Source organism: Bidens hawaiensis, unplaced genomic scaffold (assembly GCF_021521415.1).
Source record: "Bidens hawaiensis isolate Kalapana, Puna unplaced genomic scaffold, B.hawaiensis_p1.1 tig00016200_1, whole genome shotgun sequence".
Lineage (NCBI taxonomy): Eukaryota > Viridiplantae > Streptophyta > Magnoliopsida > Asterales > Asteraceae > Bidens > Bidens hawaiensis.
In genome coordinates, this window is record NW_027492476.1 from 375,539 (window position 1) to 402,584 (window position 27,046).

Below are 27,046 nucleotides of genomic sequence, written 5' to 3' on the forward strand. Positions count from 1 at the left end.
AAGATGGGAAGTTTAGATGTTGTGCAAGAAACTTCTTCAAAGTTCGATCAGATCAAAGCATGAATGAAAGCTGCTCAAGACAGAGTGAAGTCGTATGCTGATAAGCGGTGATGACCAATTGATTTTAACATTGGTGACAATGTGATGCTCAAGGTCTCGCCTTGGAAAGAGATCATTTGTTTTAGAAAGAGGGAAAAGTTAAGTCCGAGGTACATTGGACCGTTTAAGATTATAGATCGTCTAATACTAGCCTTACTTTTTAGGTGCAGTCCTAAACGATCGTCTAAACTTTCAAAGGCTTATTAAATTCAGGGCATTGATTTTCTCTAAACTTTTTTAAGTTCATGAATGTATGTCCCATTTTAGGGATTGAAGAGCCTCTTCCTTGGGAACTAAAGATTAACGTTGCAGAGAAAGACGCTCAAGGGCACTCTTACTTGCATGCTTCAAAATCCAGAGTTATATATCGCGGTTTTAAGTGTTATAACATCCTGCTAGATATGGTATGTATACCCCATAATTAAATTATATTCTCTAATATTGTTATTATGGTTTTGTTTCAAATATATCGTCACTTCATTTTTTAATTTCTTGGTTTTTTGGTTTTTAGGACTATAATGTAAAGCTCTCAGACTTTGGGTTTGCAAAACCTGATGATATGAGTCATGTAACAACTCAAGTCATGGGAAAAGAAGGCCATACCGCCCCAGAATATATCGCTACAGACTTGTTTCAATTCAATTGTTCTTGATTTTTCCATTTTTATATGAAAAGGGGCTCAAGAATATAGTGGACATATGACATTTAACTAAAAACTGCTAGCCAGTCATTTAAAATTTGTGTGATATAATTTCACTTATGTGAACAGGTAGACTTACAACAAAATGTGGCGTATATATCTTTGGGATAGTTTAATTGGAAACCATTACTGGGCGGCATGCCATTGATAATAAACAGTGTCGCGAAGAGCGTAACTTACTAGACTGGGTAAGGTCTCAAACGAGTGATGCAAAACTATATCGGGTCATGGATGTAAAGCTAGAAGGGCGATACTTACGAAAGAGGCTGACAAAGTTGCAGATCTCTTCCTCAAATTTTTATATCCTGAGGCCATGTATCGACCCCACGTGTCCAAAGAACTATCCATTCTAGAAAAAGAAAAACTCTATAAATTTCAACAAGAAATGTCAAGTTCAAAGTCAAATATCAATGAAGATGGTCCCAACAATGGTAGTCAAGGTGTTGATTAGTGAGAGCACAAATGATGGATATAGTTCAATAAGGGATTGTTGAGAGTTAGTCTACTAGTACAGTTTGTGACTGTTGTTATGCAATTCAGATACAACAACGAACTTGGACTTGGTGCAAACATGTGTTAAGCTCGCATGGCGGCCCAAGCCCAAAGCCCGGGAACTTAATGTCTATATATATGTGTGCTATGTATAGGATTTTGGCTGGTTGTTTAGTTGTTCAGTCGTCACAAAAGAAGCAAAGAGGCTAGTTTTGTAATATGTGATGATTTATAAATAAAAACTTTTGCATCATTTATATATTATCCCATTCATGTATTAAATCTGCTTGTGAAATTGTTCGTTCCTTCCTCTTCAACACCATATGCAAGGATTTTTCACTCCTAGATGTTAGGGATTCGAGTATTGCAACACACACACAAACAATAATAATATTCAAGAGAAAAACATAAACGAAGATGAACACGTATGCGAGATTTACGTGGTTCGGTCGGCTGACCTACGTCCACAAGCTGCAATCAGGATACTTTATTATTGCTTTTCTGCCTCACTCGTGATAAGGAATTACATGTACAAGATATCTATTTATAATTACAAGATTAGGGTTAACAACTTGTTCCCCAAGAAAACAATAACGAGCCTAACTTAAATTGAAACTAGGCCATGTGCCTCTTTAATTAACTGTCACCAATTTAGTCTTCTAAAATGAACCGACCTAACACCAATCGAGCCTCCATAACCCAAAAATCTCCCACTTGGAGGTTTGTTAATCTTCAAACTGCCTACCAATGATTACTTGTACCTCTTGTAATCTTCCTCGTCTTACTGGTTGCATTTGCCTTCTCATCAGTTAACCTAGTTAACCTGAACACCCGTTGAAGCTCCCCCGAGCTCCAACACATCAGTCATGTCTACAACTGCCACTGACTCAAACTTTGTCCCTACCAGCTCCCACTTACATGAACTGCCGAATCCTGGAATACCTTGAGAATAAACAACACTCTCCATATTAAGTAGGTAATCTTCTGGAGAGACTTTAACCGCTGAAATATTGATTCTCTTAACCCACAGTTTGGTAACTCTGGCTAAAGCTTTGACTGACTGACTGCTAGTGCTCCCACTACCACGAAAATCTTTGACTGGTTTTTCTGAACCTCTTCTAGCACGTTTAACCTGAATCTGACATATGGCTCTGGATTTATCTCCTGCAAAACAAACCTTCTTCTACCCACTAGACTCTGTAAACTGGACTTTGGTCTTCTTCTGAACAGGGCCGGTCACTCCCACAGACGAAAAACTGACTATACAAAACGAACTCCTCTTTCTTCTTTGAGCTATGACAAGATTTCTCTTTACAACTTTCCACTGCCCGTTCCCAAATTTAACCTCATGTCCCTGTTCGTCCAACCCGACAGAAATCAACTTTTTCTTTAAGCTTGGAATCACTCTGGCATCCTTCAACGTCCATGAACTGACTGAATTAACTAAATTCATGTCACCCATGCATGTAACATCAAGAACAACAATGTTCGACAATCTAACCTTATCAAAATCACCTTCCTTCAAATTCTACAATGCTTCACTGTTGTGGGTAGCATGAAATGAAGCACCATAATCCATGACCCAGGAATCAACATTATCCTCAACACTAAGAACTAAAAACTCATCCTCTAAGTATTCTTCTACAGTGTTGACTTCTTTCTTTTTATTCATATCATTCGGACACTGATTCCTAAAGTGTCCCGCTTCATTGTAGTTCCAACATACCACATCCTTCCGAGTCCTAGACTGACTCGTTTTCCTGTTCCCACTCCCACTACCTGTGTTATTATTCCTTCCTCTGCCAACATACATTAAATCACTTAATGATTCACCAGAATTTCTTCGTCAGACGTCTTCGCCTAAAAATAAGATCCCGAATTCCATCAAAAGTGAACTCACTGGTAGAACTAGTAATCGTTCTAACAGTCCCTGACCTGCTATCAGGCAAGGATGATAACAGTAGTAGAGCCTGAACCTCATCCTCGAATTTGATACTATATGAACCAAGTCTTGACAAAATTGAGTTTAATTTGTTGATGTGCACTATAACCGAACTTCCTTCTTTCATCTTTGTGTTCACCAGTTCAAAAATTAGGAAAACCTTATTAGCTGCCGAAGGCTTTTCATACATATTAGACAAGGCATTCATTATCCCACTCGTCGTGGTTTCTTCAAGATTTTGAACGCAACATCCTTCGATAAGGACAATCTAATAACTGCCTTGGCATTCTTATCAAAAGTCTCCCACTCATCTAATTTTATCTTCTCCAGTCTTTCACCCAATACCATGTCCAAATCCTTCTAAACTAGCAAATCCTCCATTCACATTTTCCACCAACCAAAGTCTTTACCATCAAACTTCTCAATCTGAAGTTTCCCACTCTCAACCATTATCTCAAACTGAGAATTTCCGACTATGGATCTCAGTAAAAATCAGATAAAATAATCTCAGAAAAACTAAATAACCCTCCCTAATCACCACAAAACTACCAAACTATACTTCCCGGCAAATGCCAAAACCCGATAATCAAACCCGAAGCCAAAACCGAAACTAAAACCCGATGCAAAACCGATAACCAAACCTTAATCAAGAAACTGAAAAGACGAGCATAGAAAGAATGACCATGATTCTTGATTAATAATCAAAGGATTGCAACTGTTGTAATTCTATTCTTGGTTCCAAATTAAATAATTAATATATATAGCTTCTCCTCTTTTCTACTTGGCAGATGTGGTTAGATAATTCCACAAAAATAGCTTTTGTGGTTTGTTTGACTTTTAACCACCAATCCCTGACGGTAGTTATCTCCACAAACAAACAATTGTAATTCTTTTTTCCACACAAGAGAAGAGAACATAAGGAATTGTTTTTCTACCTCTGCTAGATCAAAATCAAACATCGATGTTTTTTTTTTCTTTTTCTGACCAACTAAATTCGATTGAACAATCTGGATTTTAATGACCAGCTGCAAAAAAAACGTAACCCAGGTTCAATTCAAACAATTTCTCTCGCATTGTGTTCTCCGTGTGTAACCGTAACCTCGGCTCTTGATACCACTTGTTAGGGATTCGGGCATTGCAACACACACACAAGCACTAATAATCTGCAAGAGAAAAATATAAACGAAGATGAACACGCGAGGTTTATGTGGTTCGGTTGGCTGACATACATCCACGGGCTGCGAGGATACTTTATTATTGTTTTCTGCCTCACTCATGATAAGGAATTACAAGTACAAGTTATCTATTTATAATTACAAGATTAGGGTTAACAACTTGTTCCCAAGAAAACAATAATGGGCCTAATATAAATTAAAATCGGGTCATCTGCCTCTTTACTTAACTTCCACCAATTTAGTCTTCTAAAATGAACCGGCCCAACACCAATCGAGCCTCCATAACCCAACACTAGACGCCATGTAGATCTTGTATCCATTAGATGCAATGGGACTTAACATAGCAAACAAAGCTAGAAATAGTATCTCGACATGTTTGTTTGTTTTTCTTTTTAAATATTGTCCTTGTGTTGTTCTTCCTTCTGCATGCAAAGGCTAAAGTCCTGCATGAAAACACTCTTGTTTGGCCAAGCATTTTGTAGGTAAATAAGGAGAAACGTGTGTGGGCTTTTTGTTTACTTGTTAGATGAACTATGGACGAAGTTTCTCCCTAGCAACAAAATATAAATAAATAAAACATAATTTTATTATTTGGATAAACGTTTTTTAATTGCCTGATGATTTATTATCTATGGATTAGATAATTAATTTAATTAGGACAACAATTAATTGTTAAAAAGTTAGGAGAGAACACAAAATCACATACGCGCCATTTCTTATAAGTTTTTTCCCATTTTAAATTATTTGTATCTCATAAAAGCTCAACATGTTTTTCAAAAGGAAAATTGTATTTGAAAATTATAGACCAACTTCATGTATAATAATATAAAGAAAATGCTAAAAAATGCTAATGTTCTATTATAATGATCACAACCAACCAACAAAGAACTGAGACCAAATGGTCATGAAATTAGCGTTGAAACAACATTGTTAACAAATTAGAAACCAAAAAAAATGATGCAAATTTTACGACCGAAAACAAATATGGTCTGAAACAAGTCACAAATTTTAAAACATAATAGAAAAAAATAATATAAATATGCAAAGCTGACACAAGCAGTTGAAGCTCTTAGGTGTATTTTTGAGGTATACATGGTCGTATAACAGAGATTTCCATGCCAACACAGAACAATTATAATCTTGATGTTACCGTTGCTATGGGAAGATTTATGGTGTTTTTTTATATCGAGCTAGGAAGACTTATGGTGGTTGTTTATACTAAGCACATAGGAAAAGAATATATCAAGATAAATTACAATCATAATAATAATGTAATATACATGATAATAGTATTTAGATGCATATCTATGTTATGCATTATCTGACAAACTAATTCCTTAGTCCTTTGACATTTAATTGTCTTCAAGCGGTCTTAGTGGAGCCGGTCTGTGACATTTGGCAAAATTTTATAACTAAGGTAACAGTAATTATTAGCAATAAATTGTTATTTTATGAATAAAATTTTCCTTATTAAGATCCAAGATTTTGCAAAGTCAACAAAAAGTCCAAATTTTGCCATGTAACGAACACAACGCGGAATGACCTCTGGCCCAGAAAACAAATAAAATCCTAATATGACTAAATGACCTCGAAAATTCAAAATGTATGTTAGAATATTACAGTCAATGTATAAACATAATTTTAGAAGATTCGAATCGCTGTTGGAACCCGATTAAACAATCGTATCAATCTAATAACTATAACACTAACAGATCTCATATCTGTGGATACAGATCTCAGATCTGTGGATAATCGATTAATACGTTTATATAGATCTAGCTCATACTTACCTTAGATTCAGTGTTGTATGTGTTTATATATTATCAGTATATATGTATATCAATTGTTTGTATAATGTTAGGTTGAAGATCGAGAGAGCGATTGGACTGGGATTCGATAATTAACTCTCAAAACTTAAATTAACAGTGTACAGTGTTCACTATATATAGAAGATACGTCTGGTTCGCTAACATCCCCTAGTGAACCAGACACTACTTCGTTACATACATTAATTAGACGAAACACCCCCTGATTCGTTAACATCCCCTAACTAATCAGGAGGGAATACACTTAATGTCTTAGTTCGCTAACATCCCCTAGCGAACTGGACTTTACACATAAAGAACTAGATAATAATTAATCTAATTATTACATTAAATAATAAACAAAACGTTAACGACAATTACAAAGACTCAAGACGCAAAACAGTGCACTAACAATCGCAAAAACGGAAAATAAGCAAACAAAAGTCAGTATAAGACACTGTAAGGACCCGACACCAACTATTTAAAAAAATAGTTTCTTTAGTCTATGTTGTCAGGAATTTGATTTTGTTCAAAGTCTGACAAAAATTATTAAAAACAGGATCCGATTGATTATCTAAAACTCGCAATACATTAAACTGAAAAACGAAACATTGTATACCAACCTTTTCACCTTCCAACCCCCCCCCCCCCCCTACTCCTTGGCTGGCCACATCACCCCACCACCTCACCCCTCACCTCCTTTCTCATCCAATCTTAATCTAACAACTAAACCCCACAGTAATTACCATCTAATCACTAGCATTATGTGTTGTAACACTCCACCTTAATCCACCTTCCAATCCTATTATACACTTTACAACTCTACCCATCTTTCTCTCCTTAAACTCACGGCAAACACACACCACCCCCTAACTCCATCATCAAACTCAAATCACAAGCACAGTTGATCAATAACATATTACAATGGAGGATTACAAACCTTAGGAAGCAAGGATCAAATAGGAGAACACCCACACACACAAGATCATCTATCATTAACATTCAAGGTATAATTATAATTAGATATTATTATCCTAGTTGACTACATCTAGGTTGAGATTGATCTTAGAATTTGAAATTCGGTGAATGCATGTGTGTGTATGTAGCCATGTGTATGTATGCATGTGTGTGGGGGAGTGTTGAACAATCACATACATGTATATACTCATGATAAAGATCACCCTTGATTTGCTAAAGATGATTAGAGATTTCATTTGTTGTTAATTATGTAGTTTTTTAAATTAGGAAGAACATGGACAAATTTAATAAGTGGGTTTGATGTTAAAATGGATTTTGTGTAACTAATTATCAATGGATTTCTAATGTAGTTATAGCATATTAATAATAGATAATCTCCTAGAATTAAAATGGAAATTAGATAAAAGACTATTCATAGATTGAAATTTGCAAATTTAGGGATTGCAAATGTAGGGATTTATTTGAATACTTAGATGATTTGATGATTGTTAATGATTAATGAAACTTGAAATTGATATTGATAATAGGTTATATGCTAGAGATCTCATAACTTGTTAGTTCTAATACAATATTCAAAATTATTAGATTACTGAGAATTGTTAATTTCTAATAAAGAAAACTTTGTTAAATGCATAGTTGAGTTTGATCTTGATATGGATATTAAACATATATGAACTTGATAGATTATTGAATATTGATTTGGATAATGATAGAACACATCATACAATTACCTATTGAATTGTTGTAGGAAATATTTGATGACTACTTACTAGAAATAGAAACTTTGTAACTTCAATAATAAAAAATTCTAAAATTAAATAGCATAACACTTTGCATGAAAATTTGTCAAACTAGTTGAATGAGATAAAAAAGAATCATACATGATTATATTTGAAAGTTTGGACTAAATAAAACCGTTGAATTTGGAAAAGTTACTGTAACTAGAAACTTTATTAATTAAACACTTAGAAAATCCTAGTTGATTGATTAATGATGAGATTCTTGAACATACATATACTTGATGAACTTGTATTGATACATGCTAGATGGACATGAATATACTTGAATAAGATTCTTGATGAATTGATTTGAAACTATTACACATGATTAGGTATCCATGCTAGAATCGTCTAAAAGAATGTAGGACATCTTTAAAAAGTCCAAGTTTGGCATATTGTGATGATAATGATGATGATGAAAAGAATCTAGAATTTTAAGTGATATGATTATGTTTTGTTCATATTAAATTGCTAAGCTTTATATTACTATGATTAGTGAACTAGAGATATAAGTTTAAGGACTTAAATCGATTAAAAATTTGCAATTTGGTATTATGTGTTCAATCTGGAAATAATGGTGAATTATAGGTTATAATATACATATTTGGGTCATAAAATGTTTGGTGTGGATTTATGTGACTTAGTTTGCTTATCGGTAACTTTAACGGTCGAAAGATCGGCTTTTAAACATGAAACGACACAACATTTAGGGACTATTTTAGAATAGCCCCTAAAGTTATAAAATACCTATACATAACTTAAGATAACATATTAAAAGAGGACAAGATAGCAAAACTTGGTCCTAAACGGTTCGTGTCGTGAAAACCGACACGAAAACGTTAAAAGTTGTTATCTTAAGAAAATAATAACATAAATGAAAAATAACGTATTTTTATAAAATAACTCCTAAAACTTAACTAATATTTATGTAACAAGTGCTTTCAAAGATGTAAATATAAAGTTTTATACAAAAAAGTTGATCGGTTCGCTTTTAAACGCAAAACCGACTAAAGCAAATTATAAATTTCTAAATATATTTTATTAAAAATTTTCTAGCAACTGAAACTTTATATTTTATTTGTTTTATAATTTAGTTATCTATTTTATTAATTACATAATATAATTATTAATAAAACAATTGTTAACGAAAACCGTGCCTTACTTAATTGCTAATTGCTAGATATGTGCCCGTATGCTTATGTGGTGTCACACCCCGAAAATCTTAATTAAGATAGTGGAAGACTTTAATTTAATTCATTCGGGTCGTGACAGATGCCGATAGCCAATAATAATAGAACAAGAATATTTAATAATAAAAGGTAAATTTTATTTATTAAAATATTCGTTACAATATCATAGTTATACACGTGCTACCACACGGATTATTAAAGTCTTGGTTTCTACATTATTCAAACATAAACTGCCCTCCTTTCTTTGTCTCCTCAAAACCATCACTTACCTCAAAAGCATATTAAAATAAACATCAATACGAATGTTGGTGAGTTCTCTTTATAAAAAATAACATATATATATACACACACACACACTTACATATATATATATATACTTATATATTATAATATTATAACAAATAATGCAATCGAAACATCCATATAATTCATCATGAAAATCATAATAAACAACATTATACAGGTATATATCAAGTAACACAATAATGTAAACGAATTCATATAAAATCTTTCCATACCATGGTTCAACAACCATTCTTTTATTATAATTCGTTACTATAAGAAACGGTGGTGGCCTTTCCTACCGTTCTTTTAATATGGTAATAATATTTTTCAACAGTCGAACTTACCGTAAAAACAAAGCATTTTATCTTTTAAACAAATCGTATTGTCGTAGACTAGCAAGGAATACAACAAGTGTATGACTATCAAAATTGATAACTCTAAACATACAATACTCAAAATATTAATCTATTATTTTTCATAAATCTTGTTGGTTTGGTTGGTTTTGCGTTTAAAAACGAACCGTTTGGTTTTTCATATAAAAATGTAACTTTAAATCTTGAAAAATACTTGTTATATATATTAGTCAAGTTTATAAGTTACTTTGCAAAAATATATTATTTTTATTTTCGTTAATATTTTCTTAAAATAGCAACATTTTAACGTTTTCGTGTAGGTTTTCGCGACACGAACCGTTTAGTACTAAGTTTTGTTATCTTGTCTCTTCCTCATATATTAAATTATGTTATATATAAGTATTTTATAACTTTAGGGGTTGTTCCAAACGGTCCCTAATAGTGTGTCGGTTCACGTTTAAAAGCCGATTTCTGTTAAAGTTACCGACAAGTCAAATAAGTCCACATCAATTATCCTATGAACTAATTACACATATAATAACACATGATTCATCCTTAATTCCAGTTTTGGTCACATAATTTCAAAAGACACATTTAAACAAATTTTAAGCTTCTAATTCATATTCTAAGTTTGTTAATAATGTTACTAATCAAGTTTATCATTCCTTTTATAAACAAATATTATAATATTACCTAAGAATCCAAAATTCAAATTTATTTTATAGGTTTCACAACAAGTCAAAACAACACCTTACAACAATATTCCTTTATTCTATTTTAGAAGATTCTACATGTATAATCATATAAGTCTTTTTCAAGTATCATGTATTTTTAACTTTTATGTTTATTCTCATTATTATCACTTCATCACCTCATTCAAATAAATCACTCAATCAACATCAATCATTCAAATCAATAGATCATGTTTTCTTATGGATTTCTTAAGTGTCAATTTAACAAAGTTTCCAATTATAGTAACTTTTAACTTTTGATAATTCTACTTAATTCAATATTTCAAATTTGATTAAGTAAGAACTTAAGTTTATTTCATTCAACTAGTTTGATAGAGTTTCATGCATCCTATGTTTCTATTCAAGTTTTAATCTTTCAATTCATCATGTAACAAAGTTTCCACTTCTAGTAAGTATTTGTTATTTCAATCAATATGCTAAACTAATCTATACTTTAACCATGAACCCTATCTTAATTCAAAGATACAATTTATCACACACTAAATACATTCATGTCAAGTATTTATATTAAAATCCAAAATTTAACTTTTCAATGAATAAAGTTTCCTTAATTAGTAACTTTAACAATTCTCAAGAATTAACTAGGGGTTTTATGAGAATACTAGCATATACCCTATTTCATTTCCAATTTTATTATTCCAAAATACTTCCTTGATTTATTAATCCATCCAAAATCCCTAATTAATCCAAGATTCCAAAAATCCCCAAATTTTCAATTATGAACAAGTTCTTGTTATGTTCATCTCTAACAACAACTATTCAATTATTCAAGTCCATAACATCAAACTAACGATCAACAATTTACCCAATTCCATTCTATCATCAAAACCTAACATCAAGTTCATCCATGTTTATATCAAATTAACAAGAAATCCAACAATTCTCATAATCAATCCTATCAATCAATGTATGATCTTTCAAGATGATTGTATGTATGCATGCATAAGTGAGCTTAATCCCTCCTCTTACACATACATACATACGTTTGGCTCTTACATACATACATCATCATCATCCATGATTTCAAACTTTCAAGCTCAACCTTAACTCAAGAACATCTAATCTATTGTGTCTAATCTTAGAAATCAACTTTATATCAACACTTACTTGTGTTCTTGAGGATTTGAAGAAGAGAATGAAAGTGTTGTGTGTGTGAATGTGGTGTTCTTCCTTCCTAATCTTCTTCCTATCTTGCTTGATCTTTCTTATATCTTGATTAATCTTCCATGGATCTTTTATTATTGATTGAAATGTGTTTATGTAAATTTTTGAATTTGAGTTATGTGTGTGGGAGAGGGGTGTTCGGCCGAGAGATTTAAGGAGAGGGAGAGAGGTGTGTAGAGTGATGAATGGGTCACTTAGAGTGTTAAAATGGATGATCTTTAATTCATCCAACACATCAAGCTTCTAGAACTTATAATGACTGAAAGTGGTGAGTTGGTGGAGGTTTAATAGAGCAAATGGGAGGTAAGGTGATGAGATGGAGAGTGCGCCGGCCAAGGGGGGGTGTATGGTGAAGAGTTGGTTTATAAACTAGTTAGTTTCGGTTAATCGTTTAACGTATTACGTGTTTTAGATATCCAAATGGATCCTGTTTTTAATAATTTTTGTCAGACTTTGAACGAAATTAAATTCCTGTTTTTAATAGGTTTTACAGCGTCGACTATAAAACCTATTTTTGTGAAAATAGTTTGTGTCGGGTCCTTTCCGGTCCTGTAATGGCTTTTGCCTTATTTTCCAGTTTTCGCGATTCAAGCCCTCCTAAATTATGTTTATATATTGTCTCAAATGTTTTAAAATATATTTTGAATTTTTGGGATTATTTAATCATTCTAATGATCTATTTACTTTCTGGCTCGATGCCCGAGATTTTTACATGTCATACTCGTTACGTGCCGAAATTTAGACTTTTTATTGACTTTGCAAGATATAGAATCCTAATAAAGAAGGATTTCATTAATAAAATGATATTATAATGATAAACATGATTACATTAGTCAAAGAAATTTCCGAATGTTACATGTGGTCACTAAACTAAGATTAAATAAATAAAGGTTATCTACAAGTTAAATACAAAACGGATTTCATTTTAACAAATGCGTACTAATATAGGACACGAGATTTTGGACAAAAAGCTACGACTGTAAGTTTCTCTAAAAACTCCCCGTTTTTAAATGGAATGTCTTTATAGATGTTTTTGGAGGAAAAGCGTATTCTTTTTATTTATATTTCTTTTATTAAAGTTTTAAAAGCATTTTATTTTACAAACCGTGTTAATGTGGGATGAGTCAATTTGACTAAATAACTTTTAACCGAATTAGTGAGAGCATAGAAATGTTGGAAGATCTATCGGGGTGACATCCCCACTTCCAATCGTGTCGGGTTAAAAGTGGGAATATTTTGAGTTTGGTAGGTGTCAAGTTATCAATATTGATAATCATACGCTTGTTGTATTCTTTTCTCATTTACAACAGTACGATTTGTTTAAAAGATAAAATGTTATGTTTTATAATGAAATGATCATTGTGGTATAATGGTTGAAAACCATTATATCATGGGGTTATATATATATAAAAGTTATTTTTGTATAAGAAAGAGAACTCACCAACGTTCATGCTAACAAACGTTTTTAATATGCTTTTCTGGTAAGTGATGGCTTCGTGACGAATGTGAAAGGAGTTTGTGTGGTATTTGAATATGTGTAAAAATCTGGGCAAGTAATAAAATCGTTACTATGACACATGTAACTCTGATTTTAAATAAAAGTCAACTTTTGTTACTAAAATATTTTTGCTTTATTATGATTGGCTATCGGCATCTGTCTTAGTCAAAGTCTTCAGCTTCCCAATTAAGGTTTTCGGGGTGTGACACAGTCATTGAAGCATTGAAGCACTTTAGGAGGAACTGCGAAGCTTATATCTCATATAACCTACTAATATCCTTTTTTTTCTTTTATTTAATCATTCAATATGTTAGTTACTAACTTATTATACGAATTTTGTACTTAACAATCACACATTTGACCCAATATGGCTAAGCATATGAGTTGAATTGGAGAGAGATTTAAAGGTAAAACATATAATATTAATTCATTTTATTTTTTTAGTGTTTATAGGTATGCTACAAATTCTTTTTAGTTATTTAATTTAAAGTAAATAAAATTCTTAATAACATCATAATTACTCATGTCTACATAGAGTAGTTGTTTTTGTCACTCAAAAATACAAAACATTTGATGAATGCAATGCCCGTTTGTAATGTTGATTTTGATATTTGATGGTAATCTATTGTTAAATTTGTGTATTTGGTTGGTAGGTGGATTTCCTTTTAAGAGGAGTGATTATAAGGCACTATTTGGAAAGGGAAACAAATGCTACCGGTCACCTCTAGGATGTTCGGAAACAGTTCTTTATCAACTAGGAAGAAGAACAACTGGAAAGGGAAACAAGTGTATTTCAAACAAGTGTATTTGGAAAGGGAAACAAGTGTATTTCAATCATTATATATAACACACTAGGCTAATACCAGATCTGCCGCAGACAGAAAAGATTCTTAGTTCATAAGTAAAACTCCTGCCTCTTAAATCACCAACAAGTTTTGGGCTTAATGCTACGAGTTGCTTAGTCTTTATAATAGATGATAATATGGTGAATGGAATTCAAGGTTAAAGAATGAAGGAATGAGAAGCATGCATGTAACGAATGTGCAGGTCAAACGAATGGAAGCATGGATATGAATGACCAAACAAGAGTAACGAATGAGAGCAAGATCAAGCCAAACGAATGAGTATGTCAAGGTTAAGATATGTGGGCTGGTTAGTAACAAATGAGTGCATTTATATATATAGTTCAGTTATGTTCATGTTTGTTACTTTTAGGAGAGTTCATTCTTACTATACACGAATTGTAGTGTTACTCTGCCGAAATTACTAACGAGTTTCAACGAGTTATTATTTACATCATGTGTACGTGCTCGGTCATTTTCATTCATTGATTAGTACTGAAATGCACCGAGACAAACATTGTGCGTTTTTGATATCGTAGATCAATATTGAGTTCATTGATCCTCAACGGGAAAACAATTCATAAGGAAGACGACAATGGCGAGTTAGGGCTCTGCCTATGAGCGATGAAGGCAACAGTAGGGTGTCGTTAGCACCGGCGATGGTGTCAGGGGTGGGAATCCTGTTAACTAAATGGGTCCAGGTGAATTTACGATTTGGTGAATGAGTGGTGGTGGTAGCGGGTGGCGGAGAATTAAGCCAGAAAAGAAGACTGAAGAAGAAGATTGGAATTTGGCTTTTGAAGAGGATTAGGTTTGGTTTTATTTTGTTGTTGGATGGGTTTTTGAATTTGATTTGGATTTTATTTTTAAACGCCACGTAAGTTGCCCGATAATCTAGATTTTTGACTCCAATGCGTGTCACGTAAGCATCAAACTAATGGAGTTAACCATTATTTATTTGCGGACCATTGGAAAAACTACACTTTTAGTTGGAACCGACACCAGCCAAGTGTGAATTTGGGACTGCTATTTAAAACCAATTTTCTCAAATTAAAAATGTGTGTTTTCCCAATGTGTTGTTATTTGGATTATTACTGTGTAATTGCGAACTATTTGAAATTTAATAATTATATTAATAGTTTACGAATTTATGAGCAAACAACGTACCGCCCCCGCGTACAATCTGCCTATAGGTGTTATATTAGAGGATTTTGGAAAAAGAAAAGGAATACAACAGTATATTTATTTTTTGGTATATTGGTTTTTATTAACCCCAAATATAATCTTTTGTTCGCAGACAGTCCCAACTAACGAATTGGCTCCTGACGGTCCCCAACTTTTAATGTATTTATTCCCAACAGTCCGCGACTATCGGAATCCTAACATCGTTAGTTGCATGTCACCGGAAAACATTTTTTGCTAAAACACTCACATTTGTTTCGGAAAAACTCAGCATTTTCGTCCCAAGCATCATGTATTAGAGCTTTAGGAATCTTTTTCTACTAAAAACCACAGTTATTGAAGTCGTCGGAACCCTAGAACCATCCTTGGAATCGGCTGGTGGTACTCAAGTGGTGGTGGCAGTGTTCAAGTGGTGTTTTTTAGGAAAAAAATGTGATTTTTCCGGCCAAAAACGTTTTTCCGGTGACATGTAACTAACGACGTTAGCATTCTTTTAGTCGCGGACCGTTAGGAACAAATACGTTAGAAGTTGAGACCGTTAGGAGCCAGCTCGTTAGTTGGGACGGCAGCGACCAAAATACAATAGTTGGGTTTAATAAAAACCAATATACCTTAATTTGTTTATGTGAAAAGAACAAAAATATGATTTTTCTGTATGTAAATGATTTTTACCTTAAAATGAGTGTTCGATTTTGGGAAATTGGTTTTTAATACTATCAACTTTCACTCATTAGTAGATAACAATCCAACTAATGATTTGTCTCTCATAACTCCCAACTTGTAACTTTATTTCTTCTCCAGAGCTTAACGGACCCTAACTTCGTTAGTTTTTTGCTGACGTGGCATGTTTTTACTAATGTGGCATGCGACGTGGCAATTTTTTAGAAAGTGTGGGTCCATGCTTCCACTTCATTATCTTCTTTATAATACCCTAACATCTAATCCCAACACCACCCAACTAGCCACCTCCACTACCACCACCACCACCATCACCCACCTCTATCACCACAACCAGACAGTTTCCACGGCTACAACCAGGATTTCCATGGTGACTCGTCGGTTTCCACGGCTGCGACCTTGATTTTCACGCGACTCGTTAATGTGATCACCTTTGAAAACCTTTTGCTTTGCACCACCTGCCACCACGATTTGCTTGGTGACACGTCGATTTCCTCCCACCAGAACCGCTTTCAAACCAAACTCGCTTCAATTTGGGGGGGGGGGTTAATCAATGAATTGTTTGTTATTCAATGAAGTCGACGATATCATCAAGCGCCATGTTCGGCTATACGTAGTAGAGTTCCATTTGCTTTGTTCCACCTCTCACGAAAACTTCCTTCAAAATCATAATATGTTAGAGCTCGACTTACATCATGATATGGGGTAGCAATAACCTCTAATTAGACTTTTTCTTGTGTAATGATAAAATCTAAGTCGAAAAAGAATATGAAGGAGATGATGATTTGGTGAGTAGTGGTGGTGGAAGAGATGGGTGGTGTTGGAGATTAGGGTTTTATGAGTGAAAATGGATGAAGTTGATGGTTTATCGGTGGGGCCTATATATTTTAGACAACATCACAGAAATTGTCTTTTATGTTTACACTCAATTTAAGTGGTTGTCCTTTATCTTTAAAAGTAACATATTTTATACATTACGTTTTCAAATGTTACACCGTTTGTCCTTTAGCCCTAACACAGTTAGTTTTTATCGTTAAGTCTGGTCATATGCCTTGCACATGAGGGTAAGTTGGTCATTTAACCCACTTATTAAAAAACATTTTAAAAATAAAAGAATACATAATATAATATAAATGAACAAATATATATATTTCTGTATCTCAATCTTCTCTCTCTCTCTCCTCTTGTTCATATAACATCACCTTCACCACCACCACCACCCCAATACCACCACTGTCAAACCTCTAACCGCCATCTCTGCAAACACCATCTTTGCATCCCATCCACGTCTCTGTAAGGTCTTCATCATCCTTAATGATATAAAGATGAAGCCGCTCCGCCACCATTGTTGAAGATCTAAAATACTTAGGGTTGAAGACGAGGCCCTAATCGGTCAATGAAAGACAGTGAACGGGCTTCGATTACGGTTTTGAATTAGCCAGAAATAGTTGAATGGACTTCTATTAGGCTTCCGATTTGGTCGGGATATGATGAACGAGATCCAATTTGGCCGTAATACGACGAACGGACTTCGATTAGGGTTTCAATTTGGCTTGAAGTCAGTGAATGGGCTTTTCGATTTAAGGTGGCTCCTTCTGTTTAAATTAATTTGACAGTGAAGAGGGTTGCGGAGGTGGTGGCTCAGAGAGAGAGAAAACGGTGGATGGGCTAGGGTTAGCCCTGGTGGTGGGTTTCGGTGGCTGTGGTGGTTCGACAGAGAACGGTGGTGGTGCTTCTATTTAAATTAATTTGACAGTGAAGATGGTTGCAGAGGTGGTGGCTCGGAGAGAGATAAAACGGTGGATGGGCTAGCCTGGTGGCGGATTTCGATGGCTGTGGTGGTTCGCCAGAGAATCTGTGGTAGTGATGTATGAACGGAAGAAAGAGAGAGAGAGATATTTTTTCATTTTTATTATATTATATATATATATACATAGAGCAACCTTATAATAAAAATAAGTTTTTCCTAGAAAGTGTAAGAAGAGTTATGGACCATTAGATTTAATAGATCATGTAAGGGTAGGAACGTAATCTTTAAAATGTTTTTATTATGGAATGTAAATAACAAAAGAATTGTATCCCTACTTTCTTGCTCATGTATCAGCCATTATATTCGTAAGTTACCAGCTTTTCCAATATTCCTTATTTAACTGTATATCATAATCAAAATTAACCATCAATTCATTATCTTCTTCAATAATTAGTTAATCAAGAAAACCAGAATTCATTAAACAAAAACACAACACAAACAATATCCACTAACAACAACACAACAACAACATTAAACAAAAACACACCACCAACCACATAAATCGTAAATCAAAACACACCACCAACCCATAAAGACACCAACTAAATACAATTGTCTACCATTTAAACGAATAACATGAACAAAAAAAACATAGCAACTCAAACATAAAACACACCAAATTCAAAAAAAAAAAAAAGACCCACTACTTGTTACAACAACAAAACACAACACACACAAAAAGCAAATACACGGTCAGGCTAAACACACAATAACACCGATCTCTGGCGAACAAACAAAACCCTAGAATTTGGGGGTTTTTTCGATTCACCGTAACTTTTAAAACTTTTCAAGACACCTTCGTTATTCGTCACCGGGCTTCTCATTTTACTCCCGGGCTTCTCATTTACTCGAGGATTTCTTTTCCATGGTCTAGAAACAAACAATCAAAATTATTAGAAGAAAAACACAGCCGGAAACGTCGACTGAAAACACTCCGACGTTGTCGACGACGACGGCTAATATCGTTAATGATCAATGTCGTTCAGCCAGAAATCACACACCATATTTTCTTCTAGTTCCATCAATAGATCCGTCCAATTCTACAATTTTGTTTAGGCAACCTACTTAACAAAAGATACAGGAGGGAGACTATAATAATTATAACCACGACTGAATAGTAGGAGTTTCCTTAGAAAAATGGTTGACTGATTGCATGTGATTATAACAACAAAAGTCTTTTTTACCCCTGTAGTCCTTTCATTAAGCCTATAATATAAAACACATCTTCAAAAAAACCCACCACAAACACGCACCGTTAGATTGCATAATCCTACGCACGAAATTTCTTCCTACACTTTTTAGACACACCTTCCTTTTTATTATAACCCCTCCCTATATACATATATATATATATATATGTTTTATTTTTCAAAATGTTTTTTAATAAGTGGGTAAAATGACCCATTTACCCTAACGTGCAAGGCACATGATCATACTTAACGATAAAAACTATCTGGGTTAGGGCTAAAGGGCAAACGATGTAACATTTGGAAACGTATACAAAATATGTTACTTTTAAAGATAAAGGGCAACCACTGAAATTGAGTGCAAACATAAAGGACAATTTCTGTAATTCTGTCTATATTTTATTTATTTAGTTATTTTTTTAAATGCCACGTCATGTCAGAATTGCCACATCCGTTAAGTTCGGGAGTGACAAAAGAAAACATGTTACAAGTTGAGAGTGGTGAGAGACAAATCGTTAGTTAGGGGTATTATCTACCAAAAAGTGAAATTTGAGAGTATTAAAAACCAATATCCCTTGATTTTTTTACTCAAACATTTAAGCTATTGTTGGCCCACATTTTGTTTCTTATGCCCAAGACAACCCATTATTCTTTACCTATCTAAGAACATAATAGAAGTCCTACTTCACCCAAAAACATAAACCCTAATTTTGCTTTTGATCTTATCTTCAGTGGCCGCTAGCGTTGTGCGCCGTCGCCAATCCCAATTAGTAATGTTCGGTTGCCGATGTAAAGTGAAAACCAGCAAAGTCTTTTCAAGGTAAATCATTATATAATTCTTGTTTTGTAACTGATAATTCTTCTATCTTGTTTTGAGTTTCGTTTTGATAATACAACTTTCCATTTATTCATGAATGGATCGTGATTACTTCTAACCGATTTCTTTATGCAGAAATCAAAGGACGCATATTCCAACCATTTATAACATGTTGATTGCTCATAGAAATAAAACAAGCATGTCGTACCCTTGAATGCACCTGGTAATGTCAAACTTTGCAATTGACAACTTTCAATTCAACAATCTCTTAGATCTATTGCAGCACATCACCACTTACGGTTGGGTTGTAGTATGTATATGCTCGATTATAGTTTATGTTTGAAATTAAGTAGTTTTGCTTACTAGTTATAAGGATTTTTAAATTAAATATCAAGTATCTCTTCGTTTGATGAAAATATTTGGCCTACTAATTTTCTATGCTTGTATCAACTGTTGCCTAAACAATTATTGTGTATCTATTAGTTTCCTTGTAGTTGTATGTGACAGCCAAGGACAGTAAAGTATATTCTTACATTGATTAGTATTGCTATATATGAAGTTTTTTGTTGTCCTCGCATTTGTCTCAACTTTTTTCATAAATCTTTGGATATGAAATTTGAAGCTTTAATCATATCATTCTGCGTTCACAATGGATAAGTAATTTGACTTTGACTAATTGCAAGCTAGTTTTTTTCTCCACCGTTACAATTTCAATTTATTTTGTTAAAATTTCTAATTAGCTGATAATATTGCGTTTTGTTTTTGTTGTTAAACACAGTCTCACAAGTCACTTCATTTGTTATTTTAAATTTTGTTTTTGTTTTTATTTTTATGACTATGTGAAGTTATCAGACTTTGGTTTTGCAAAACCTGGTCCAATGGATGATATGAGTCATCTAACAACTCAAGTCATGGGAACATGAGGCCATACCGCCACAAAGTATATCGTTGCAGGTTCGTTTCAATTCTATTGTTCTTGATTTATTCATTTTTATATGAAAAGGACTCAAGAAAAGAGTGGACATATTACATTTTTAATGAAAGATGGATCTATTCAAGATGGATGATATATACACATAATGTTATTTACTCTCTTCCATTTAAGCTTGTTTGAACTTCTTGGTAACAAGGTTAGGTACTAATGTGCTACACGGGGTGAACATTAGGTCATTACAATTAATTAGGTTGTCATGGGAAGCAGGCCCGACTTCAAGAACGGTTAAAACATTTTGGGCCAAAAATGAAAAATTTTTTGGCTTTATTAAAAGGAGGTATCTTGTTGGATTTAAACAATTTAATTCTTAAATGAGCCTTAGCTTTTTGGACCTGATGATTAGGTTGTGTATTTTTTTTTAAATAGGTTTAAAATGTCTCAAGTGAGGTTAGAACCCACTTTGCGACTAAATCAAGCTAATGGTTGTGTAATTAAGTTTTAACATTATATATACATATTGTTTTTCATATATATATATATATATGTATATATATATATATATATATATATATATATAGGATTGAGAACTTTGAAAAGCATTTTAGACTACAAAAAACACTCTTCTTAACAAAAAATTAAAAAAAAATTTATAAAACAAAAAAAAAACTTGAAAATAATAAAAGTAAAAAAACCAAAAATTTTTATTTTTCATCCCGATTTATAAAAAAATAAATAAAAATTGAAAAAAAATATCGGTTTTACAAAATTATACATATATGTATAATACTTAATTTTTAAATTTTATACACGTTTTTTAATACACATATGTACAATTAAGGTAAATGATAATGTACATATGTGTACATTATGTAACTTGAGATTAAATAAAATTATACACATGTGTATAATACGAAGTATAAGAATTTTGATTTTTTTACTTTTTTAATTTTTTTGTTTATTTTCGTTTTATGATTTTTGTAAATATTTTTAGAGGTTTTTTTTTGTGGCTCAAAATGATTCACAAAGTTCTTAATTTTCAAAGAGTTCTCTTAGGATCCTTACCATAAAGCTGAGTGGAGGCCCCTCGACCACTCGGCCCTCCCTTAGAGCCGACTTGTTGGTGAGGCGCTACGCATGTCATATGGGCATGGTGGGGCCGTGAACACCGCACCCCCTTAAACATTCTCAGCGCCATGGAGGTCAAATGGAGGCCAAGCACCATGGTAATAATTGTGCCATTACAAACATTTAGTGGGTCCACCTCACTAGGACCCAATCACAAATTATTAATTTTTGTTTTTCTTTTCTTTCTTTTAGGTAGTTCAATTATTTTTCTAATAGAGTTGTGCCTAGTTATTCTACAATGGTTAAATTAACGAGATGGTTAGTTACCTACGTGACAGTTACATGACACGATAAGTAGCTTTTTACAAGTATATTTTACAACACACAACCTTAGAATTTTCCATAATCATATAAGTTTTGGCTTGATAGTTCCTTTTTAATATGATTTTCCATATATTGTTGGGTAGCAATCTTTTTGACCAAAACTATAGTACTAACCTCCTTGGCTTCTAATACAAGCCTAAACGATCATCTAATACTAGCCTTACTTTTTAGGTGCAGTCCTAAACGATCGTCTAAACTTTCAAAGGCATATTAAATTCAGGACATTGATTTTCTCTAAGCTTTTTTAAGTTCATGAATGTATGTCCCATTTTAGAGATTGAAGAGCCTCTTTCTTGGGAACTAAAGATTAACGTGGCAAAGGAAGACGCTCAAGGGCACTCTTACTTGCATGCTTCAGAATCCAGAGTTATATACCGCAGTTTTAAGTGTTCTAACATCCCGCTAGATATGGTATGTATACCCCATAATTAAATTATATATTCTCCAATATTCTTATTATGGTTTTGTTTCAAATATATCGTCACTTTATTTGTTAATTTCTTGGATTTTTGGTTTTTAGGACTATAATGTAAAGCTCTTAGACTTTGGATTGGCAAAAACTGATGATATGAGTCATGTAACAACTCAAGTCATGGGAACAGAAGGTCATACCGCCCCAGAATATATCGCTACAGGTTTGTTTCAATTCAATTGTTCTCGATTTATCCATTTTTATATGAAAAGGGCTCAAGAATATAGTGGACATATTACATTTAACTAAAAATAGCTAGCCGGTCCTTTAAAATTTGTGTGATATAATTTCACTTATGTGAGCAGGTAGACTTACAACAAAATGTGACGTATATACCTTTGGAATAGTTTAGTTGGAACCCATTACTCGGTGATATGCCATTGATAATAAACAGTGTCGCGAAGAGCGTAACTTACTAGAGTGGGTAAGGTCTCAAACGAGTGATGCAAAACTATATCGGGTCATGGATGTAAAGCTAGAAGGGCGATACTTATGAAAGGAGGCTGACAAAGTTGCAGATCTCTTCCTCATGTGTCCAATGAACTATCCATTCTAGAAAAAGAAAAACTTTTTTCTATTGCAAATAGATCTCAACAAGAAATGTCAAGTTCAAAGTCAAAAATCAATGAAGATGGTCCCAACAATGGTAGTCAAGGTGTTGATTAGTGAGAGCACAAATGATGCATATAGTTCAATAAGGGATTGTTGAGTTAGTCTGCTGGTACAGTTGTGACGTTGTTATACAATTCAGATACAACAACGAACTTGGACTTGGTGCGAACATGTGTTAAGCTCGCTTGGTGGCCCAAGCCCAAAGCCCGGGAACTTATTGTTTATATATATTTGTGTTATGTATAGGATTTTGGCTGGTTCTTTAGTTGTTCAGTCGTCATGAAAGAAAGAAAGATGCAAGTTTTGTAATATGTGATGATTTATAAATAAAAACTTTTGCATCATTTATATATTATCCCATTCATGTATTAAATCTGCTTGTGAAATTATTCGTTCCATCCTCTTCAACGCCATATGCAAGGATTTTGCACTCCTAGATGTTAGGGATTATGGTATTGCAACGCACACACAAACACTAATAATATGCAAGAGAAAAACATAAACGAAGATGAACAGGTACGCGAGATTTACGTGGTTCGGTCAGATGACCTACGTCCATGGGCTGCAATCAAGATACTTTATTATTGCTTTTCTACCTCACTTGTGATAAGGAATTACAAGCACAAGATATCTATTTATAATTACAAGATTAGGGTTAACAACTTGTTCCCCAAGAAAACAATAGCGGGCCTAAGTTAAATTGAAACTGGCCATCTGCCTCTTTAATTAACTGTCACCAATTTAGTCTTCTAAAATGAACCGACCCAACACCAATCGAGCCTCCATAACCCAACAATCTCCCACTTGGAGGCTTGCTAATCTTCAAACTACCTACCAATGATTTCTTGTACCAGTTGTAATCTTCCTCGTCTTCCTGATTGACTTATTTAAATTGCTAAGCTTTATATTGCTATGATTAGTGAACTAGAGATATAAGTTTAAGGACTTAAATCGATTAAAAATATGAAATTTGGTATTGTATGTTCAAATATGAAAATAATGGTGAATTATAGGTTATAATATATATATTTGGTTCATAAATTGTTTTGTGTGGAATTATGTGACTTAGTTTGCTTATCGGTAACTTTAACGGTCGAAAAATCGACTTTTAAACATGAACCGACACAACATTTAGAGACTGTTCTAGAACAGCCCCTAAAGTTATATAATACTTATACATAACTTAAGTTAATGTATAAAAAGAGGACAAGATAGCAAAACTTTGTCCTAAACGGTTCGTGTCGTGAAAACCAACACGAAAACGTTAAAAGTTGTTATCTTAAGAAATAATAACATAAATGAAAACTAACATATTTTTCTAAAAGAACTCTTAAAACTTAACTAATATATATGTAGCAAGTGATTTCAAAGATTTAAATATAAATTTTTATACGAAAAAGTTGACCTGTTCGCTTTTAAACGCAAAACCGACTAAAGCAAATTATAAATTGCCAAATATATTTTATTAAAAATATTCCAGCAACTAAAACTTTATATTTTATTTTGTTTTATTATTTACTTATCTATTTTATTAATTACGTAATATAAGAGTTAATAAAACAATTATTAATGAAAACTGTGTCATACTTAATTCCTAATTGCGGGATGTGTGCTTGTGTGGTGTCACACCCCGAAAATCTTAATTAAGACAGTGGAAGACTTTAACTTAAGTCGTTCGGGTCGTGACAGATGCCGATAGCCAATAATAATAGAAGAAGGATATTTAATAATAAAAGGTTAACTTTTATTTATTAAAATATTCGTTATAATATTATAGTTATACACGTGCTACCGCACGGTTATTAAAGTCTCGGTTTCTACATTATTCAAGCACAAACTGCCTTCCTTTCCTTGTCTCCTTGAAACCGTCGCTTACATGAAAAGCATATTAAAATAAACATCAATACGAATGTTGGTGAGTTCTCTTTATTAAAAATTACATATATATATATACTTATATATTATAATATTATGAAAAATAATGCAATCGAAACATCCATATAATTCATCATGAAAATCATAATAAACGACCTTATACCCATATATATCAAGTAACACAATGACGTAAACGAATTCATATCAAATCTTTCCAAACCATGGTTCAACAACCATTCTTTATCATAATCTATTACCATAACCAATGATGGTGGCCTTTCCTACCATTCTTTTAACATGGTAATAATATTTTTCAACAGTCGAACTTACCATAAAAACAAAGCATTTCTTCTTTTAAACAAATCGTACTGTTGTAGACTAGCAAGGAATACAACAAGTGTATGACTATCAAAATTGATAGCTCGAAACATACCATACTCAAAATATTCTCATGTTTAACCCAGCGCGATTGGAAATGAGGGGCGTCACCCCGATAGATTCACCAATATTTATGTGCCCTTATTAATTTGGTTAACAGTTGTTTAACAAATTGTTGACTCATCTCACATGTTACACAGTTTGTAAAATAAAATGCTTTATAAAAACTTCAACAAAAATCAATAAAGAATATGCTCCCCCCCAAAAAAAAAAAACACAATAAAAAAATTCGAAAACGATGGGTCAATAGAGAAACTCACGGTTTGAAGCTTTTCGTTCTAAAATCTCGTGTCCTATATTAGTACACGTTTTGTTAATAAAAACTTTGTTTTAGTTTATAAAAATCATTTAAGTTTATTTTTCCTAATCTAGCGTCCACACAAACACATAAGAAAATAAGTTCCTATTAAGTTAACGAATACGTATAGTTTGGTTTTCGTTAACTATTATTTAAATAACAAAATAAATTAAAAAAACAATTAAAATATATAAATATAATAAAATTTTTAAGTTTCAGTTGTTGAAAAGTTTTAAGAAAATATTAATCTATTACATAAATCTTGTCGGTTTTGTTGGTTTTGCGTTTAAAAACGAACCGTTTGGTTTTTTGTATAAAAATGTAACTTTTAATCTTGAAAAATACTTGTTATATATATTAGTCAAGTTTATAAGTTACTTTGCAAAAATATATTATTTTTATTTTCGTTAATATTTTCTTAAAATAGTAACTTTTTAACGTAGTCGTGTCGGTTTTAGCGACACAAACTGTTTAGGACTAAGTTTTGTTATCTTGTCCCTTCCTCATATATTAACTTATGTTATATATGAATATTTTATAACTTTAGGGATTGTTCCAAAACAGTCCCTAATAGTGTTTGTCGGTTCACGTTTAAAAGTTGATTTCTGTTAAAGTTATCGTAGTCAAATAAGTCAAATAGGTCCATATCAATTATCCTATTAACATAAATAAGTCGTTTGGAATGAAAACGGGTAAATGGGGTAAGATCCCGGTTTTCCGGTGATGACGGCGCTGTAAACTAGGATGAAAAGAATATTAAAACGCTAACCCTAATTCGTTATGTGAAACTAACGAATTAAAGGTAATTCGTTAACGGACTAGCCTTAATTCGTGAACTGATTCGTTAATGAAGGAATGACGAACTAGCTCTGATTCGTTAAATAATTCGTTATGATGATTAGTTAAGGAAGAACAACGAACTAGCTTCAATTCGTTAAAGCCAGTTCGTTATAAAAGATCAGTTCGCTATAAAGAGTCCAGTTCGCTATAAGGGTTAATTCGTTATAAAGGCTAATTCGTTATGTGGCCATTCGTTAAAGCCTAGGATAACGAATCAGATAATGTAAGATAGCGAATTAGATAATGAATCAGGTGATTCGTTCAGTTCGCTATATTCTGAATAACGAATTAGAAGTTTGAAAGAATGACAGAAAGGTCCTTGGACTTAGAATAAATGGTTTAATTACATATTAGCCCCTGGACTTTATTAATTTATGAAATATACCTTTAAAGGTTAACG

General features: G+C 33.0%; 1 protein-coding gene and 2 long non-coding RNA genes across 4 annotated transcripts in view; all 3 read left to right on the forward strand.

The window, feature by feature from the left end:
• The first annotated feature begins 283 nt into the window (after positions 1 to 283).
• Positions 284 to 1,102, forward strand: LOC143550904 (uncharacterized). Its single transcript, XR_013138416.1, has 3 exons — positions 284 to 503; positions 611 to 729; positions 873 to 1,102. It is a non-coding gene; the product is annotated as an uncharacterized LOC143550904 (long non-coding RNA).
• An 18,469-nt stretch (positions 1,103 to 19,571) lies between these two features.
• LOC143550899 (uncharacterized) lies at positions 19,572 to 20,485 on the forward strand. The gene is made up of 3 exons (XR_013138411.1): positions 19,572 to 19,731; positions 19,864 to 20,042; positions 20,095 to 20,485. It is a non-coding gene; the product is annotated as an uncharacterized LOC143550899 (long non-coding RNA).
• A 1,686-nt stretch (positions 20,486 to 22,171) lies between these two features.
• Positions 22,172 to 27,046, forward strand: part of LOC143550903 (putative serine/threonine-protein kinase PBL9) — a 39,886-nt gene continuing 35,011 nt past the window's right edge. The window contains exons 1-3 of one of the 2 annotated variants that reach the window (XM_077041458.1): positions 22,172 to 22,522; positions 22,632 to 22,746; positions 22,889 to 23,112. In XM_077041458.1, the coding sequence (XP_076897573.1) occupies positions 22,364 to 22,522; positions 22,632 to 22,746; positions 22,889 to 22,935 (321 nt within the window). In that variant the 5' untranslated portion in view covers positions 22,172 to 22,363 and the 3' untranslated portion in view covers positions 22,936 to 23,112. Of the gene's footprint in view, positions 22,523 to 22,631; positions 22,751 to 22,888; positions 23,113 to 27,046 lie in introns of those variants that run through there. The other variant, XR_013138415.1, reaches the window with a different exon arrangement.